Source organism: Delphinus delphis, chromosome 3 (genome assembly GCF_949987515.2).
Source record: "Delphinus delphis chromosome 3, mDelDel1.2, whole genome shotgun sequence".
Taxonomy (NCBI): Eukaryota; Metazoa; Chordata; class Mammalia; order Artiodactyla; family Delphinidae; genus Delphinus; species Delphinus delphis.
In genome coordinates this window covers 120,133,847-120,154,230 of record NC_082685.1, presented here as the reverse complement: position 1 = coordinate 120,154,230, position 20,384 = coordinate 120,133,847, and the positions used below count along the sequence as shown (strand labels likewise).

General features: G+C 40.0%; 1 protein-coding gene across 4 annotated transcripts in view; it reads left to right on the top strand.

Moving 5' to 3' along the window:
- MAST4 (microtubule associated serine/threonine kinase family member 4) overlaps positions 1-20,384 on the top strand; it is a 569,289-nt gene that overhangs the window by 162,463 nt on the left and 386,442 nt on the right. For all 4 annotated transcript variants that reach the window (XM_060009396.1, XM_060009392.1, XM_060009393.1 and 1 more), the window contains exon 2: positions 9,780-9,933. In XM_060009396.1, the coding sequence (XP_059865379.1) occupies positions 9,780-9,933 (154 nt within the window). The remainder of the gene's footprint in view (positions 1-9,779; positions 9,934-20,384) is intronic.

Here is a 20,384-nt window from a genome sequence, read left to right as displayed (position 1 = left end):
ATTAAGAAGTGCTATGTTTTGAAATACTGTAATATAACATTAGCTCTGTTTTTTCATCTGCAGACAATTGAATTTAATGCTTAATGTACACATCACAATTAAACGCCTGCTGTGCGGCGCTTTGTTGTTGGGACTGTGATGATACAGCTGGCAGTGTGTGTGTTGGCGGGGGCATGTTCATAAGCAAAGGAATTAACTTTCTTGAAGCTGAGTTGACAGACAAAAGCGAGATTGTGGTATCGAAGTGCTAATTTACATATTTCTCTCAGGAAGGAAGAAAGAAAATCAATTCTCTTAAGAGATGAAACTAGTGGTGCAGGTCTGTTTAGGTGAATGCCACTGTAGTTTGATCTACTAATGTATGTTAGGATGTTTCTGAAACACTTTGTGTATTGCTAATTGAAGTTTGTGATTCAAAGAATTAATTACAAAACTGAAGATGGAAAATGATATTGGTATCTAGTACATCTCTTGGTTTAAATATGTTCTATTGATGTAGTTTTCAAAACATGGATGTTCATTGAGACAGTGAAATGCAATAAACAGCTAAATAGGTTGGGTAAATTAATGTGGCTCAGGAAATGGTTTGCTTAACAAATCTTGTTGACATGAACAATTCTTGCTTAGATTCTATCTATGCTCTCCGTTTGCCCCCCACTTCTTGTTCTCAAAAGGTTTTAAGATGACCTACAGTAACACATAACTCAGCAAGATGAATAACTTAAAAATAGGTGCAGTTAGACAAAAGAAAAGCAAGTATAGAGCAGAGTTTCGTAACAGTGACATTATGGATGTTGTATGCTGGATAATTCTTTGCTGCTGGGGGCTGTCCTGGGCTTTGCAGAATATTTAGTAGCACTCACTCTTGGTCTCTAGCCACTAGATCCCAGCACATGCCCTGCCCCCTTTATGTTGGACAAACCAAAAATGGTTCCAGACATTGCCAAACGTCCCCCAGGCAACAAGATTACCACTACTTGAGACCACTGTAACAATATACCGTAGAGGGGGTGCCTTATAAGCACAGTTTATCTCTCATAGTTCTGGAGGCTGGGAAGTCCAAGATCAAGCCGTTGGCAGATACAGTGTCTGGTGAGAGCCTGTTTCCTGGTTCATAGCCAGATTTTTTTCTAGCTATGTTCTCACGTGGTGGAAGGGGCAAAGGAGCTCTATGGGATTTCCCATTCATGACGACTCTGCCGTCATGACCTAATCACCTCCCAGAGGTCTTACCTCCAAATACCATCATTTTGGGGGGTTAAGGATCAACATATAAATTTGCGGTGGGGACACAAACATTCAGTCTAGCAGAGGGTAAGGTGAAATCCAGTGAGGTTACTGCAGGTTACAACCAGATCCATGAAGTCTTGATGGAGACTGGACAGGCCACACTTGCTGGTGATGGACTGCAAGCTTTGTCCTATGATTTCAAGTGGCTGAATTAGAGGAACATGATTAGTTATATGGTTCATGGGCTTCCCAGGATAAAAGAAGACCATAACCCAGCAGAAGCAGAGCTGTTTCTAGTGCAGAGAACTGACAGCATTTTCTCCAGGTTTCTGTCTCTCCAGCTGGAATGAACCTCCTAGTGGACAAGGATTTTTGTCTGTTCTGTCCACTGTTGTGCCCAGAATACCTGGTTCCCAGCTGCTTAATATTTGTATAGAGATGAGTCTTGACAAGGAGGATACTGTTCAATATAGGCCCTTATGTTTATGGAAGAGTGGCAGGACTTATAGAGGGCTACTTCTTACAATATCATTAAATGGAAACATGCATTCTGGGTGGCATAGTCCAATATGAATGTCAGCAAATTCAGTTCAATGGGCCCCAGTAAAATATGGTCCAAGATTGTAGCTCTCTCGATGTCTGATTCGATCTATAGTAAGATCTTAGGATGCTGGGGGAAGGGAGATTGTATATTCTTCAGGCAGTGGTGAGAATGTTAAATATTTTCTCTCTATTCTTTGAGTCAACAGGCTAAGGCAAGGGGAGACTTGAGCTGTGATGACAGTTACCATCAACATTATTACTTAGTGCTTGTATGTGCCAAGCCCTGTGTCAGGCCCTTTTCATCCATCCTCCCTCTGCGTCCTCACCACCGCTGCGGCCCATACTTCCGAGAGAGGAGTTAAGTAGCATGACAGTGGGATTCTGTGCCTGAGAATTCACATTGGGAGTAGGCCCCTCACCTCATGCATGCTGAGAACCCCATGATCAAGACCCAGGAGTCTGTGCTCTAGAGCACAGCACAAGAATGACAACCTGAAATAATTTTATTTATTTATTTATTTTTATGTTTTAGTTATTTCTTGTCTTGGCCTGAAATAATTTTAAAGCAGTTCATTCAAACCAAGTTCTCATTTGAGCCATAAAGAAAAAAAAAAAAAGACAGCTCAGTAAAACTATAATCAGTTTAATTTCCTTGCAAACCATTTATGATGAAGTACACATACAGAGATGTTTCCGAATGAAGTAACTTCTACATGGGGATGTTAATAGCCACCACAGCTAATATTTATTGCACACATACTGTATTCTATGTATTGTTTTAAGCGCATATGTGAATTCTTTTAAACTTCACAGCCACCTCAAGAGATAGGTAGTATTCTTACTGACATTTTGCAGATGAGGAAACAGGCATAGAAAGAGTTAAATGTCCTAATTAGATAGGAAGTGTTGGCATTCCTGGCCACTGAGGAATTAGTATGAAAACAATAATGACTGTCTTAACTATAGAACCCTATCAAATTTCAAAATGTTGTTTATAGGACTTGGTTTAAATGTAAATGTAATCCAATTTTGCAATAAACTCATTTCAGGTTGCCAATTTGATTCCTTTCTGGATGGAGGCAATAGAGCAATTCATTAAGATTACAAGCATAGTCTATGCAGTGTTACAATTCTTCATTTATTTTCATATCTTTGGTTTCTTAGAATATTTAAAATCAAGAAACAGAATAAGTGAACAGTGTCTTCATAACCCTAAGTTACTAGTCAATCTCTTTCTCTCTCTTTCTTAGCATAAAAAAGACTTTACTGTCAGACCCTATTATGTATGAGGTGATCCCTCTGAACTAATGAACTTTGGCCTTAGGGCACATGCATTCCGGATGGGTCTTTAAAATGCAGGTGCCACATCTTGGGAATGAATAAGGAATTACTGAAAGGAGGAGCTGGTAGACACAGTGATTATGCTACTTAGGATAGATTTAAAAGGTCGAAAAATTCATTATTTAGGAATCACCTTCAGAGGTAGCAGTGTTCGAAAATTAGCATATTAGTTTGTATATAGAAAAGATTCTTTGAAAAGATGCCATTTGCTCTAACCTAAGGGCCTTTTTCATATATGAAGTGTTCAACTTTGTCAAAATGCTAGACTCCCTTTAGCATTTTTACCTTGAGTAACATTTAATATTATAAGTTGATCTTGTTTTTTTCCAGTAATCAGAAACCTTTGTTGCGTATGTTTTTTTATTTTTTGTTTAATCTAAATACCAGAGATTTGCAATTTGTTCTCTCAACAAATATTTATAAGGTGCCTTTTAAGTAGAGCAGTGGACAAATGGTGGACGAAACAGAGTAGTATGTAATTTCATGTAACTTACATTCTAGTGGGAGAAGAAGGACAATAAACAAATATAAAAGGTCTAACATGTTTGTAGTGATAGATGCTAAGGAGAAAAATTGAAAAGGGAAAAAAGTGACGGGCCTACCCTTTGTAACCAAGCAGGACCCTATGGGACCTTCCCAAGACAGAATTGTCCCCCATATCCTCTGCGTTAGCTCCTCTCTGAAGTACCTAGATGGTAGTATCTGATGTATATTTCCTGAGTTTTTCAGATGCTAAAACCACCACCAAATGGAAGAAATTAACTGCTTGATGATCATGAGCTCCTAGGCCCCCAGACCTTCTGGCACCTAAGGGTTGATTACCATCAACCAATCAGAGAATTGTGCATGGGCTGATGACAAACCCTGGGATACCCCTCCCTCACCTTGCCTTTAAAAATGCTTTGCTGAAACCCTTCAGGGAGTTTGGGTTTTTTGAGCATGAGCCACCCATTTTCCTTGCTTGGCCGTGCAGTAAACCTTTCTCTGCTCCAAATGCCAATGTTTCCGTTTCTTTGACTTCACTGTACATGGGGCACACAAACTTGTGTTCAGTAACACTTTTACGTAGGGCCATTAGAGAAAGCCCCCCCCCGCCCCCGAAAGAGTAACCTTTTAATAGAGACCTTTAGGATGGTGGAAACATGGTAGCTAATATCTGGAGTGTATCCCAGGTAGAGGAAGTAATCAGTGTTAAGGTTCTGGGTGGTGGGGAGATGCCTGGGGCTTTTGAGGTCAGGCAACAGACAGAAGTGGAGTGAGTGGAGTAGTAGGAGCTGGGTTCAGAGGAATGGGGGTAGAGGTGGTAGGACCTTGTAGGGCATTGTCAAGACTTTGGATTTTGTTCTGGGTGAAGGGGAGGTCATGGGAGGACTCCAAGCAGAGGAAGTCATGGGAGGACTCCAAGCAGAGGATCGTAAGCCTCTGGCTTATGTTTTAGAAGGGTCACTGACTGCTGTGCTGAGAAGTAGGATGGAAGCAAAGAGATCTCTTGGGGAGGCTATTTCAAGAGAGATCTGGAAGGCAGAGACCGGAGTGGTAGCAGTAAAAGTGGTGAAGTGATTGGGTTCTGGATATATTTTAGAGGTTGAGTTAGGGGATTTGCTGATCAGCTATAGAATAAGAAAGAGAAGTTTAGAATAAGTGTAAGGTTTGTGACTTGAGAAGCTAGACAGAAGGAGTTGCCATTTACTGAAGTTGGAAAAATCTCTTTAGTTTCCAAATAACAATGGTTACGTGAACATGTAAATGAGAGAACTTGTGTGCTTGGGCAGGAAATTGTCTGGAGACGAGGCTGGAGAAAGCTGTCAGTTAAGAAGGCTGCAAGTTCAGTGTTCATCGAAAGGTATAATATGCCTTTTTAGAAAGAGATGGATGAAACTGTGGGATATAGCCATAGAAGAAACACATGGTCCATGTTTGGAGACAGTGGTAGTGGTTGTGGTGGTGATGGCAGAGACACTAAACAGAATAAGACCCAATCTTGTAAATGATTTGGCTTTAATTCATATTCACTGATGGCAGAAGCCACAGTGTAATTGTGGACTCTTCTGTTTTACTCATCCTGATAGTTGTAAAACAGCAAACAATGGTTGGCGATGATCAATATAGAAGATAGATATAGATTTCTGGTGATGAGCATTTCTGTAGGACTGGTAATTTTGGAAACTTTTCCCCAAGTCTGGATCAGACTTACAGTAGTTGTGTACACCGTTTGTTCTCTAGGACGCTTACATGTTTCCTGTGATAAACTGCTAGCAAAATTATTACTGAAATGCAAATCAAAACTACAATGAGGTATCATCTCATACCAGTCAGAATGGCCATCATCAAAAGGTCTATAAATAATAAATGCTGTAGGGGGAGTGGAGGAAAGGGAACCCTCCTACACTGTTGGTGGGAATGTAAGTCAGTGTAGCCACTATAGAGAACAGTATGGAGGTTCCTTAAAAAACAGAAATAGAGTTATCATGATCCAGCAGTCCCACTCCTGGGCATATATACGGAAAAGACAAAAACTCTAATTTGAAAAGATACACGCACCCCAGTGTCCACAGCAGCACTATTTACAATAGCCGAGACGTGGAAGCAACCTAAGTGTCCATTGACGGATGAATGGATAAAGAAGATGTGGTACATGTATACAATGGAATAGTGTTACTCAGCCATAAAAAAGAATGAAATAATGCCATGGATGGACCTAGAGATTATCATACTAAGTGAAGTAAGTCAGTCAGATAAAGGCAGTTATCATATGATATCAATTATATATGGAATCTAAAAAATGATACAAATGAAGTTACTTACAAAACAGAAACAGACTCACTGACATAGAAAACAAACTTACCAAAGGGGAAAGGAGGTAGGAGGGATAAATTAGGAATTTGGGATTAACAAATACATCCTACTATATATAAAATAGGTAAACAACAAGGACATACTGTATAGCACAGGGAACTATATTCAATATCTTGCAATAATGTAATGGGACAGAATCTGATAAAGATTGTGTGTATATATACATATACGTGTGTGTATATATGTATGTGTGTGTGTTTAACTGAATCACTTTGTTATACCTGAAACATTGTAAATTAACTATACTTCAATTAAAAAAAAAAAAACTGCTAGCAAGAGAGGTTGCTTACCTGTAAGAGTTAAGTTTGGTCCCTGTCTGTCTGACTTCCAAATTCAGTAATATGCAAATGCACCTTAACTGTTTTGTGGCCATTGGAACTAAAAGCAGTTAAGAAAACTAAAGGTAGGTAGTTTTGAGGAAAGCTAGTCTACCACAAATCAATGCTTGCCATCAGTGAATGAAGTACAGAGAATGTGTTTCAGTCCAGGATACTTTGTGGCTAGCGGTGTGCTAGGTGAGTATGTGACAAGGGAGTAGGGTCTGGCTCTCCAGGAGTTCACTGACTGCTTGGTGAGGGAAATTAGAAGTATTCAGAGCAAGTAGGACAAATGCAGGCTTAGATGTCCTTGAACATGAGTGAAAGTTGTAAAGACAACCTCTGTCTTTAGTTGAATTCCTTGTAGTGTGGAGACTTTGGAAGTTTGGAAAGCTTGGAAAACATTAAACTGAAATCATTCAGAGGGCAGTGTCCAAAGTGATATGTTGACTGTCTGCCTTAAGCTCCAGGGTCTGATGAAATGTTTTAAAGGGATCATGAGTGTTTGAATCAGGACAAAAAATGAAAAATAAATTGCAAGGCTGTAGTGGACCATTTTGAGAAGCTCTGACTAACTGTAGAAAGAAAAGTAGAGCGACTGACAACACAGCAAATTTGGAAAAATGATATATTTAGAGAGAGCGCTGTTGAGAGTGTGATTTTGATGTGAGGAAGAAAATGGGATCCTGGAACATGGCGCAGTGCTTATGGGTTTTTCTGCTTATATTGTGTTGGGAACATTTGCAGCCCTCACAGTTCACTGCCTCGATTTTGCCAGATTTAAAATAATACTCCTCTCTTGGGGTTGTGATTCTGATTAAAAAACTCTGGCTTATGGACTAATAGCTGATGACTCTATATGTGAGGACATGGATTTTCTTTTTTATTTGCCTACACTTTCTCCTTGACTTCCTTCTCTTTCTTCTACACTTGTTTCAGGTCTTTTATGGCTTTGTTGGAAATATGTAAGGAAATCACATAATTCCTCCTTAGGAATTATCTTCTTTCCTCTGCTTACTTTTTTCACCCTCTGTTAATTAGCAATACAACAAACTTCCCCAGAGAAATTAATTATAATTCCACAAGCTGAAAAATTTAACTTCGGGTGAAAAATAAGTAGCAGAAGTTGGTGAACCTTAAACAATAAATATTTGTATTTAATGCAGCTGCCACTAGTAATTAAGAGAAAATGACTAACTGAAATGGACCCTAACTCACTTGGTTATTCTGAGGGGTTCTTGGTGCACTTATGTGAGTAGCAGCGATTATGGGGCATTTTGTTGAATGTCTATGACACATTGCCACCTTGTGGCTGCATGTTTTTCTTTCGCTGTAAAAGCAAATTTTTAATATTAAGTCCACATATTTTATTTTTTCCCTAGTATTTATACTTCCCTGATAACAGAAGATTTGAGACATCTTAGAAGAATACATTTAATACAGGGCAGGAGAATTTAAGACAGTGCCCTTGTTATTTGAAGAGGCAGGCCAAAGTATTGAGGGGTAAAAATCCACAATGTCTGCAACTAACTCTCACTATAGGGGTGGTAGGGCAAAGAGAAAGTGGGGGGGGGGGAGAGGGAGGGAGAGAGAGAGGGAGAAGGAGTAAAAGTCATGGGCGGAAGTTAACAATTCACCACTGGTCAAGGGAACATGGTTTTTATTATACTAATCTTACAACTTTTCTGTTGTTTCACATTTCCTTAAAATTTCCCCAAAATATTGGCAGAAAAAAAAGAAAAAAAAAAAAAAACGGGGGTAAGGGCATAAAATAGAGCTAAGAAGGAGGCAAAATTAACCTCTGCATTGTGTAATGGACTGACTGCATTTGGACCCCTGGCTGGGTTCTGCGTTTTCTAGTAGCTGATGTGTTACTGTCCAAGGTGCCCTTGCTACATTTCATTGTCTGTAAGGTTTAAGGGCAAAGTGTCTAACACTAGACAGAAATTCGCTCTTGGAGGCCGTTCTAAGTAGGACACTGATGTAATGAACAGCAGCCCTAACAAATACTTCCAAAAGTACAATCTGCAATTCCTTTTCCCTGCTGATCAGGGCAGATCCTGGAGTGGATGCGCCTCTAGTTTGTTGAGGACCTCTCACTAAACTACTAAGTGGCAATGAAATACAGTAAAATACTGACTGGCAATGAATTTCAGATGGTACTGATTGACAAGTGCTTGAAATCCAGCTGTTCTGTGTTACTAATGAATACAGCTGAGCTTGGGGGAGAGTTGACATCATGTAACAGCTGAGTGAGCGTAGTCTATTCCATTTCAACTGGCTTGAGAGGAGTTACTCATAGGCAAGGTCAGATTTTTTTTTTGTGCCATGGTTTTGAATATGCTGCATGGCATAGACAGACACATAGATGACTTCATCCATGAATTTCCTTTTCCTGTAAATGCACCCATGAGAGTCTTAATCTGAAAAAATTCTGACAGGTATAAGCAGATGACCTTCTTCCTACCCAGGAAGACAAAACAAATCTCAGTGAAGCATCCCTAAAAATGCCTGGCTTTGAGCAGTGTTAACCAACTCTTGTTTGTTTTTAAATTTCTATGAAGCTGGCTCTCTTCTGTGGCAGTTGGAATATCCATGAATATTTTTTGTACTTCATTTTTATTCTTAATAACTATCTGGGTATATGCATGTGCACATTAATATTTTTGTCTTTAATAACTATCTAGACACATATACATGCATATACACCTACCTGACGGAGAACATTTTAAAACATAGGGCCCTATTCAGGTATGAGAGGTTTTCTTCTGAAAGCAGGACAGATCTTGAAATAAGTGTTGTGACACAAGGGATTCTTTTGTAGAAAGCTGTCTTTTGAAGTGACTTTGGTTTCTATGACTCTTGTGACAGGTTTTCCTTTAAAAAGCTATTAAGTGGTATCAGGACATATTAATTTCCATTAAGGGCTGTGGTGCCTAGAAAGTTCCCTTCCCTACGTATATTTGTGAGCACCGAAAGCTTGTGAATTTTCTTTTGTGAACAACTAAAGTGATCTATGGATTCCCTGTAGAATCTATAGAGCGATATTCTTCATTTTTTTTAGGAGGATCATGGCCCACAGAAAGACATATTTTACATAATGACTCTGGATACACACACATACATGTGTAACTTAACCATTTCATGAAATGATTCTTTTCCTTCCTTCATTGGACTCTGATAATTTCTGTTCTGCTGGTCACCATCTACTAAACTTGATTTCATGATCCACTGATACGCCATGACCCACTAATTCGCTTGAAAAACACAGCAGTGGAGGTTTTGCAGCAAGCCAGATACTCTTTCAGATGGAAGGCCCAACAGTGGAACCCTGAAGTCTCTATACCAGCCAAATTCAAAACAGTGTTAGGAGAGAGGGATTTAGAGAAGGAAAAGAGGGAAGAAAGTATGCCTGGTGGGGAGGGGTGTGGTGTCTTTCCTTCTGGTTGAGAGCGTCCCCAGGAAGTGATGTCGCTGTCCTTCTCTCTGCAGCTTGACCACATACTATCCCCTCCGCCCATGCCATTTCGGAAATGCAGCAACCCAGACGTGGCTTCCGGCCCTGGAAAGTCGCTGAAGTTTAAAAGACAGCTGAGTGAGGATGGAAGACAGCTGCGGCGGGGAAGCCTGGGGGGTGCTCTGACTGGTGAGTCGCATGGGTGACTTGTTTAAGAGAGGGGGTTACATTTATACAGTACAGTTGGCCCTCTGTATCCATGGGTTCCACATCCACAGATTCAACCAGCTACAGATGGAAAATATTAAAAAAAAAAAAAAAAATTCCAGAAAGTTCCCTAAAGCAAAACTTGAATTTGCCCTCTGCTGGCAGCTATCTACACAGCATTTATGTTGTATTATGAGTAATCTAAAGATGACTTAAAGTATCCGGGAGTACATGCATAGTTGATAAACAAATACGGTGCCATTTTATATAAGGGACTTGAACATCTGTGAGAGTCCTGAAACCAATCCCCGTGGATAGGTGGGGACAACTGTAGTGTGTCCCCAATGACAGTGGAGTTCCCTGTGTGAAAATCAGCCCCTTAGAATGTACCTGCCCCTCCACAGACCATTTGGTACAACCTAATCCAATTCAGAGAGCCATTAAATTGAGGATTATATTAGTAAACTTTACTGAAGTACAATTTACATAAAATAAAACGTATCCATTCTAAGTGTACCTGTGGATGGGTTTTAGCGAATTTACACCCCAGTGTAATTACCACCAAAGTCAAGATATAACATGTTCCCTTGCCCCTTCTTTGGGCCCAGGCAACCCCAGAGCTGCTGTTCGTCACTATAGATTAGATTTATCTTAAGAATTTTATACTAATCGAATCATACATTGCACGCTTTTTTTGTGTCTGGCTTCTTTCGCTCAGTTTGTTTTTAAGATGCATCTGTGTTGTTAGGTGTATCCGTAGTGTATGTTGAACCTCATAAGAAACCGCCAAACTGTTTCCAAAGTGGTACCATTTTACATTCCCACCAGCAACAGGTGAATGAACTAATTGCTCTGCATCCTTGGCCATCTGTGGTATTGCCAGTTTTTTTTAATTCTAGCCATTTAAATGGGTTAGTAGTCGTATCACTTTCTGTTTTTAATTTGTATTTTCTTGATGACTCAATGATGTCAAACATCTTTTCATGTGCTCATTGGACATTCATATTTCTCCTTTTGTGAAGTGCTTGTTTAAATTTTTCACCCATTTTTAAATTGTGTTGTTAAAATTTAATTAATTAAAAAATTAAAATCTAGAAAATCTACAGATAACTTTTATTGGCTTGAAAGATAGCCAAATTAAAATAACTTAAAGCATGTTTTTTAAAAAAAGATTTCCCATATAAATTTTCATGTTATTAAACTTAATTGTAAATCACTAAAGGTTAGATTTCTATTTTTTCATTCTAAGAGCTTTTTCCTCTAAATATTTTAAAGAAACTTTATTGTTTTTTAACAATAAAGTTTTCTCTTGTCTGCCAGTTCATAAATGACCTGGAAAACAAGTTGAGTTCTTCATTTTTTTGGAGAATTACGGATTTTGACTTTTTGGAGATGAAATTTCTGGGAGCAGAAATGCTTCTGTACCATGATCAGCACAGAGTCTAGAACATGTGACCCACTGTGGCACACTGCTGAGGTGTAGGGTGAAGCTGACTTTCCCCCTGAAGCCAAGGGGAAAAAATTCATCAAAAAATTGCTGCACTTCATTAAAATTAGGGCAAATGTTCACACTTGAGTTTTACTGATGTTCTTTTAATGCTTGTTAGGACATTTTTCTTTGCTTTCATTTCTATAAATGCAGAATATTTGCATTTTTAAGTAGGAGATCCTAAAGATTTAGTCTAACCCTTAGTTTTTTAGCAGGGGAGATTAAATCTTAATGGTTAAAAGGCTCACCCCTTACTTACTAATTTCACTTAGGGAATTTACTTACTTAGGTTAAACTATTTTTGACCAATAGGTGGGGGGGAGTAATGGTTGCTCCAATTTTTGCTAAATCAGTTTACTTAAAACTTTAAAATAATGCAAAGGTATAGCTCTTGATGCAGATATATGACCAGAAATATGAAATTTGGCCTTTACCTTTAAAAAAAAAAAAAAAAAAAGCTGAACTTGATTCCCATTTCAAAATCTCAACAGCTCTAGCAATTCTAGCTAACCTTTTGCAATTTAGCTTGATATAAAATTATTTTAGTTAATTAATTTTTGGTCAGATAATTTTCAAAAATGTTTAATAGTCCTTAGGAGAGCTTTTTAAAAAAATCTCTTGAACATCAGCCTGTTTTAAAAAACAGTAGCTTGAAAGTGATTTTGGAATATGAAGAAAACAATCTTAGTTGGTCTTCTACATAGCTTAGCTGAGGATTTAATGAAGTAACACATACAAAGCAGTTAGCCCAGTAATGGTGACTATTAGTATTGGTGCATAACAAATTGAATTTAGGGTATTTGCAGTTTATGGGTAACTTGGTCTTGTGAACATCAATTTGAAACCCTTATCAACTGAGTTTCTGCTTTGCGTCAGGCACTGTGCTAGTATCAGGTATTAGAGCAGAGAGAAGAAAGCATCATTTCTGATCATTAAGAAACATGGTTTCCACTAGTTTTAGGCAACTGTAAATAATCACATATGATCTTCCCTTGGAATAGACCTTGTTGCTAAACTTATGTCAAAGTGGTTTTGACATCATAAGTTTGTGCCTGATAGTTTTTGTAACTTAAAGACCAGCCGCCTTCCTATTGTTTAACTTTGTTTTATTCCAAGGTTTGTTTTCCTTTAGCAGTTTTCTACTGTTTTCTTTGAAACAAAGACTATGTGAAGGCTTAATTTATATTTTGAAAATTTTGCCACCCAATTAGCCTTTATAAGTTTCACTAAACTCTTAGGTCTTTGAGAGGAAGGTCTGTGACCTTTTCATCTATTCATCCCTAATGACAGCCGACACGAAGACTTTACTATGTGGCAGGCACAGCTTTTAGGGAATTACATTTATTGACTTATTTAATCCTTACAACATCTCTGTGCACTTAGGAGGGAGGCACTCTTATACCCATTTTACAGATGAGAACACTGAGGCACAGACAGGTTGAGTAAATTGCACAAGATCACGATGCTCGGAAACAGCAGAGCCAAGATTTGAACCCAGGTGTTGTGGCTCCACAGTCTGTACTTGTGGCCACTACACTGTGCCTAGCACAGCTGGTACCCAATAGGTTTTCAATATATTCCAGCAGGATTAGTTCAAGTAATTTTTTTTTTCCAATTAATTGGAAAATTTGTGCTCAGTTAATATCTGGGGCTGACTCAATCTGTATGGATCCTGGTCCATTAATTACAAAAGTAAATTAAAACTAGACAATTAAGACATAGTAAAAACTTTAAAATTTACATATTCCTTAATCCAGCCATTCTGTTCCTCAGGTTTCATCAAAAGGAAATAGTCGTGAATATGTGTAGAGAATTAACTTTAGTTATGTTTAGAGCAGCACCACTTATAATAATTAAAATCGCATATTATCTAAAATCTAGATATCTGGCAAAAGAATACTGGTGAAACAATATGTTATACACATAAAGTGGAAAACAATTATAAACATTAAATCATGTTGTGAAAAAATACATTTTAACATTGAAAACTCACAATATATTTTTAATGTGAAATCTCATTGTTGAATGGACTCATCTTTTCATAGGACTTAATATAATTGTAATTAAATAATTATATATTTAACGAGAGGAAGGAAAACAATTCCTGTCTACTAAAGAGTTTCCTCAAACTGGGATTATGGTTGACTTGGTCCCCTTTATAATTGGGCAAGTGAAGGTTGCTACATGGCCCTTTTTATACCCTGCAATTCAATCCATGAGTTACTTTTGCCCCTGAGTTTTTTTGTGGTATTAGGTGGTGTACCAGTTGACAACAATAATGCTACATAACCACAAAGTTTCACTTTCAGACAACAATACATATTCCCTTTTTTCTCCTGTGGCTGCAGGTCACCTGGGTTTTGGGTTATTTAGCCTGGGCTCTGCTGTGATTGGTTTTAGGATGCAGTCTGGGTCTAGATCTGCTCCATGTGTCTCTCCTCTTCCTTGAGCCAGAAGCTACCCAAGGTATTATGTTCTCCTGGTAAGAGACAGGAGCAAGCATGTGCACGTCCACGTGCACAGGCAGGTTTCAAGCCTCTGCTGGCACCATGTCTGCTAACTTTCCATTGGCCAAAGCAAGTCACATGGCCAAGCCCAGCATCAACGGGCAGAGGCATGCTCCACCCACCATAATACCTTGGCAAAGATGCAGATCTGTAACACTTCCGGGGGGAAGCAAAGAATTGGCACCAATAATTCAGTCTGACATAGTTAGCTTTCGTCTCTCTTTAAAAACAGTCTTATAGAGTGAAAATATTTACATTTACCAATTTTTCAATTAAGAAAGTAATATGGAGCTTCCCTGGTGGCGCAGTGGTTGAGAGTCCGCCTGCCGATGCAGGGGACACGGGTTCGTGCCCCAGCCCGGGAAGATCCCACATACCGTGGAGTGACTGGGCCCGTGAGCCATGGCTGCTGGGCCTGCACGTCCGGAGCCTGTGCTCCGCAACAGGAGAGGCCACAACAGTGAGAGGCCCGTGTACCGCAAAAAAAAAAAAAAGAAAAGAAAATAATATGTGTTCAATGTGGACAGTTCAGAAAATACAGAGCACCATAAAGGAAAAAGCTGTAAGCCCATAATTCTACCATGCAGAAACCCTTGATGGAACTTTTGACATTTTCTTCCTCAACTAAAATTGTGAATGACTAAGAGGATTAGATCAGAGGAAAAAACAACCAGTACCTTTTACGCAGGGCTGGCATTTAAACAACAGATCTAGTCTTCACCATGCCCATCCCTGCCTGGATTTTTTTTTTTTTTCTTTTTTGAAGCTGATGATGTTTTATATCTTCACGGCCTGCAGTTTGCTAAATAGGCTCCCAGAAGCATCGTGTAAACATTGACTGAGGTTTGGAGCCCCCTGATGAGAAATAGAAGCATTATTCAAATCATACGGATTCTTAAATCTAGGCCTAAGTGGTAATGTGCCTGACGGTTCACAGCAAGGAAGCTGCAGAATGAAGGGCAGAACCTCAGGATCTTGACTCCTGGCTTCTTGATATGCAAATGATTGCCCTAGGAGATATGGGGATATATGTATATGTATAGCTGATTCACTTTGCTATAAAGCAGAAACTAACACACCATTGTAAAGCAATTATACTCCAATAAAGATGTTAAAAAAGAAAATGATTGCGCTGAATCCTACTCCTGCATTCCACAGCTGTGATGTTTGTGTGTTGTAGTCCTAACACGCAGAAAATGAAGGAAGACTTCTTTTTCTTATGCAGAGAATTGTGTTTTTCAAAACATATTTGGGTTGTTTGGAATGTAAAACAAAGAGGAATCTTTGTATGTGTGTCACTTGCACACAATAATAGGAAATCAACTTTGTAGACAGTATAAATTAGAACTTCTAAAACTGTTAGCATCGCTGTATTCTATCTGGGGGAAAAACTTGAGAGATTTTTCCTACTTGTTGGGGATAACATCTGAAAATTCAGAAAAACACATTTCAGAATGAATTTTACTTTAAGAGGGAAAGGAAAAACAAACCACACAATGCCAGAAAACATTCTTTTCTTTAAAATTAACTTGAAGGCTATTCTGTTTAAGTGCTGTGTAGAGTTTAATGGGTTTCTCATCCTAAAGGCCTCCTTAGCTTAGTAGGCAAGTCTGACAGAATTTAGATTAAAGCAAATTTACATGAAACATAACTATGTTATAGGTAGCCTTGGTATTCAGTAAATATTGCACCTGAATACTCTCGTATATGCTCTGGATTTCTTCATGTTTGTAATACCATCAAAAGAATGCCTATGTAAAAATGGTGTGTATTAGGATAATACCACGTGCTAGAGCGAGCAAACCAAAAAATTTCTGGGGCTTGACACAGTTGTCACATACTTCTAGCTCATGTAAGTGTTTCGGGTTATGAGGCAGCTCTCTCCCTCCTGGTGAGTTAGGGACCCGCATTCCTTCCACCTTCTGCTCTGGCTCTTCTTTACGGCCTCCACACTCTGCTTCCAGCTGGTAGAAGTGGACAGAGAAGAAAAACTTCCTAAAAGTCCCATCCTGGAAGAGACACACTTTATTTCCATTTGCATTTGTTTGGCAAGGTCCTCTCACATGGTCAAAGCCAAATTCAAGGCTGGTACTACTGTTGGGGGAGTGCTAGGAAGTATGGTCCCTGCTGGACTGTGGCCTCTGAGTCCAGCTACACAAGAGGCAAGGGAAATATGGCATTTACAAAATCAGGGAAGACTGAGAAATAGGTTTTAATAAAGAAATTGGGTGTGATTAGTTTTCAGTATGTTAGGTCTGAAATGCCTGTGGGGCATGTTAAATCAGAATGTCCAGGGAGGACTGTGCAGTAACAGAAGCAAGAGGCATATTTTGAGAAGGAAAGGATTGGCTTCATCTAAGAGAATAAGATGAGGACATCTTAGGAAGTTGCCATTGGATTCAACAGTGTAAGTCACTGGAAGCCTTGAGGAGGAAGGTGCTGAAGTGTGGATGGCAGCTAGAGTGAACTTGCTTAGGAGCAAACAGTAATGAAGGACTTTGAGGTAGCTGATGTGTTGATGAGAGTGTAGATAGCTCTTCTGAGAAGTTGTACAGTTATAAGAGACTCGAGAAAACAAGTGTGAGCTGGAAGGGCATGAGGGGTCAGAGGGGACCACTGTAATGTGGGAACCAGGCAAGCATGTTTGTAAGGTGTTGAGGATGGTTCAGAAGAAAGAGATGATAACCAGAGAAGTCAAGTGCTGTGGAAGCACCTGGCAGGGTATCCGGAGCACATGTCAAATGGTTGGCCTTTGTAGGGAGAGAGGTACTTCCTTCATTGTAACAGGAGGAAGGAGGAGAAAATGGATGCAAAAGCAGGTAGTTTAGGTACATCTATACCATGAAATACTACTCAGCAATAAAAAGGAACAAACTACCAATTGTCTACTGAAAAAAAAAAAAAGCACAACCTAGAAGTTGAGAACTATGTTTTATTCGGTGGACTTGCTGAGGACTTAAACCTGGGAGGCAGCCTGTCAGATGGCTCTGAGGAACTGCTGGGAAGAGGTAAGGAAGAAGCCAGGATATTTAAGAGTTTTCGGAAACAACAACAACAAAAACAGGTAGTAGGGACATCCAAAGATTACTGTCAGTTAAAGAAAAGCACACATCTCAAGTTAATGAATTTAGCGCTTTTCTTTTCGGTGTATGGGAAGATGCAAGAGTCTGGACTCTGAAATCATCCGTTTGATATGCACCTTCACTATCTAGGGCCAGAATCCTGCTTTTCTAAATGGTTGGCCTTTGTAGGGAGAGAGGTACTTCCTTCATTGTAACAGGAGGAAGGAGGAGAAAATGGATGCAAAAGCAGGTAGTTTAGGTACATCTATACCATGAAATACTACTCAGCAATAAAAAGGAACAAACTACCAATTGTCTACTGAAAAAAAAAAAAAAGCACAACCTAGAAGTTGAGAACTATGTTTTATTCGGTGGACTTGCTGAGGACTTAAACCTGGGAGGCAGCCTGTCAGATGGCTCTGAGGAACTGCTGGGAGGAGGTAAGGAAGAAGCCAGGATATTTAAGAGTTTTCGGAAACAACAACAACAAAAACAGGTAGTAGGGACATCCAAAGATTACTGTCAGTTAAAGAAAAGCACACATCTCAAGTTAATGAATTTAGCGCTTTTCTTTTCGGTGTATGGGAAGATGCAAGAGTCTGGACTCTGAAATCATCCCTTTGATATGCACCTTCACTATCTAGGGCCAGAATCCTGCTTTTCTCCACCCTGAATTCCCTCAGGGTACACAGTTGGGAGGCAGCTGCAGTGGCTGCTGGCTTGGTGGCTGCACCATCCTTTGTTTCCTGATACGGCAGGTGATGCACGTGACAACCTGGGTGAATCTCCAAAGAATTAGGCTGAGTTAGAAAACAAAAACAAAACAAAACCCCCAAGAGGTTACATGCTGTGTAATTCCATTTCTATATCATATTCTTGAAATGACAAAATTATAGAAGTAGAGAACTGATTAGTGGTTGTCAGGACTTCAGGAGGAGGACCTGGGAAGGAAGTAGGTGTGGCTATGAGCGGGCAACATGAGGGATTCTGCAATGGTGGAAATGTTCTATATCTTGACTGTAGCAATGTCATTATCGGGGTTGTGATTGTACACCATAGTTTTGTAAGATGTTGGCATTGAGGGACCCTGGATAAAGGATACCTGGATCTCTCTGCATTATTTCTTACAACTGCATGCGAACCCATAGTTACTTCAAAATAAGTTTAATTTTAAAATATTCCCTTTCCAGATCAGTGATTTTAATAAATTTTCTTTTCATAAAAAAGCAGGTGGTTTAATTGATTTAGTGGCTTCACTTCTCTGCAGTATGAGATATCTGTGTGGGCTTCGGGAGGGTTCTATGGGAATTGACTAGAGAAGGAAGTCTGAAATGTTCTTAGAGAATAGGAAGGCAGACTATAAATGTAGTAGGGTTTCTTGGAAGCACTGACAGCCCATTCAAGGTCTGTGATCATGAATTGAAAGTGAAGTCAGTGTACATGTTTGAGGGAAATGTTAAGACACCAGGGAAATTTGTGAACTGGGAACATCAGTTCCACAGAATATAGCAGAGGGACCTGGTCCAGGGTCACTCAGGAGAGCCGTGGGGAGGGTGGAGCTGAGCTGTGTAAGAGTCAGGGGGTTTTGGTGCCCAGCATGGGATTCTCCAGGGGTAGAGCCAAAGCCCATGAGAGCTTGGAAGTGTGGTGGGACTGTGGACCGAGCAGTGGGTGGGCTGTTCGACTTAACCAGCCCATGAAGGATGACCGATATGTTCATATTTTGAAATCTGGCAAGTTTTAAAACTTTTAAAAGGTAAAGGTCTTTACAGTTGTTGTAAAGACAATGATGCTGTCAGTTTGGGTTCTTGGCTTTTGGCCAACAGGAAAAAGAACCTAGATAATTCGCACTTAGGGTTTTACTGGCTTAAAAACATCCGGCTTCTATTTGTTTTACTGTTTCTCAATACTTACAAATTTTCTATGCTGAGGGCATATAACTGGGGGCAGGAATTCTTTTACATGGCTTTAGTGTTGTTTTAGAACTTGTAACATCGTGTACTTCCTCCACAGTGGTTTATGAGTCTGGAGAGTGTCTCTACCTATTTTTTCTGAGTCACCAAGCGATCAAGAGGCAAATCCACGAGCATCTTCTTTCTGGTGAAGGTGCATGATTTTAAGTAGCCTTTAAACCCACTTGCTGTCTTCACTGTTCCTATGTCAGCTTAAGTCTGGATATTTTGTTTGCTATCTAGGTGTTCTAATTAGAAGATGGCAATGTAGATGTATTTTGTTGGCCTTTGTAGTATCTCCTTGTCAGGGTGGGAAGATCTCCTGAGACTCCGCCTTAATGGGGCATGCAGCTGCTAGCCAGCTTCTTTGGCAGATGCTGCCTCCCAGTGGCTGTCTGTCCGGGGGCCCTCTGCTGTAGCTCATGGCCCATGCAGATGGCTTACCCATGAGTCATTGCTCCCACTGATGGGGGAGCATCACTTGGTGGTTCCCAGGCCCCTGGTCACCTGCTGCTTGGGAATTGTCAAGTGGCCACCTTGTTCAGAGCCGGGCTGCAGAGTCCTCTTTGAAGCTCAAATCTCTCCTTCAGACATTTGGCACCAATGAAATCATCCCAGGAGGTGATGTCAGGCATGAGAGGAGAATCAAGGAAAGAGTCTAAATGAAAACATGAGGACTGGAATGTGCTGCCCTTATACTGTGAGTCAGATGAGAGACTGGGCTGTTTGCTTTGATGTGTGCATGAGCTCCAGAGAGTGCTGGGAGCCGTGCTACATCAGCGAGAACGGCTCTTCAGAAATCCGTTTTTCAGTTCTGTACCAGATAGAATTTGAAGGATTTAAAATTAGTCCTGAGTGTTCATTAAGAAGATGTTGTTGCTGGAAGACCTGATTTAAGTTTCTTGAAGCACCTTCTGCGAGGTAAAAGGTAACTTGGGCCTTAAATCATTGTGATACAGAATATCAAGATTGCTAGGGTAGGAACATCAGTTGCATACTGAGATACAGCTAAACCATTATCACCTACAAAATAAGTTGGCTTCTTGACCTTAGGCTGGGTTATGTTGGATGTGATCAAACCCAGTGACTGAAATTCTTCCAAGTACCCCAAAGAAGAGAGTGTCTAGTGGTCATTTAAAGTTTTTGCTGGCATTATTTTAAAGGTTGTATGTGTCCAAATATATAAGGAAGTTCTCTATACCGATTAGGCTAAAGAAGAAACTTAATAGAAACAAACCAAAGATGTATGAATATTAGGATCCCCAAAACAGTTTTTGTCGGGGCTTCCCTGGTGGCGCAGTGGTTCAGGGTCCGCCTGCTGGTGCGGGGGACACGGGTTCGTGCCCCGGTCCGGGAGGATCCCGTGTGCTGCGGAGCGGCTGGGCCCGTGAGCCATGGGCGCTGAGCCTGCGCGTCCGGAGCC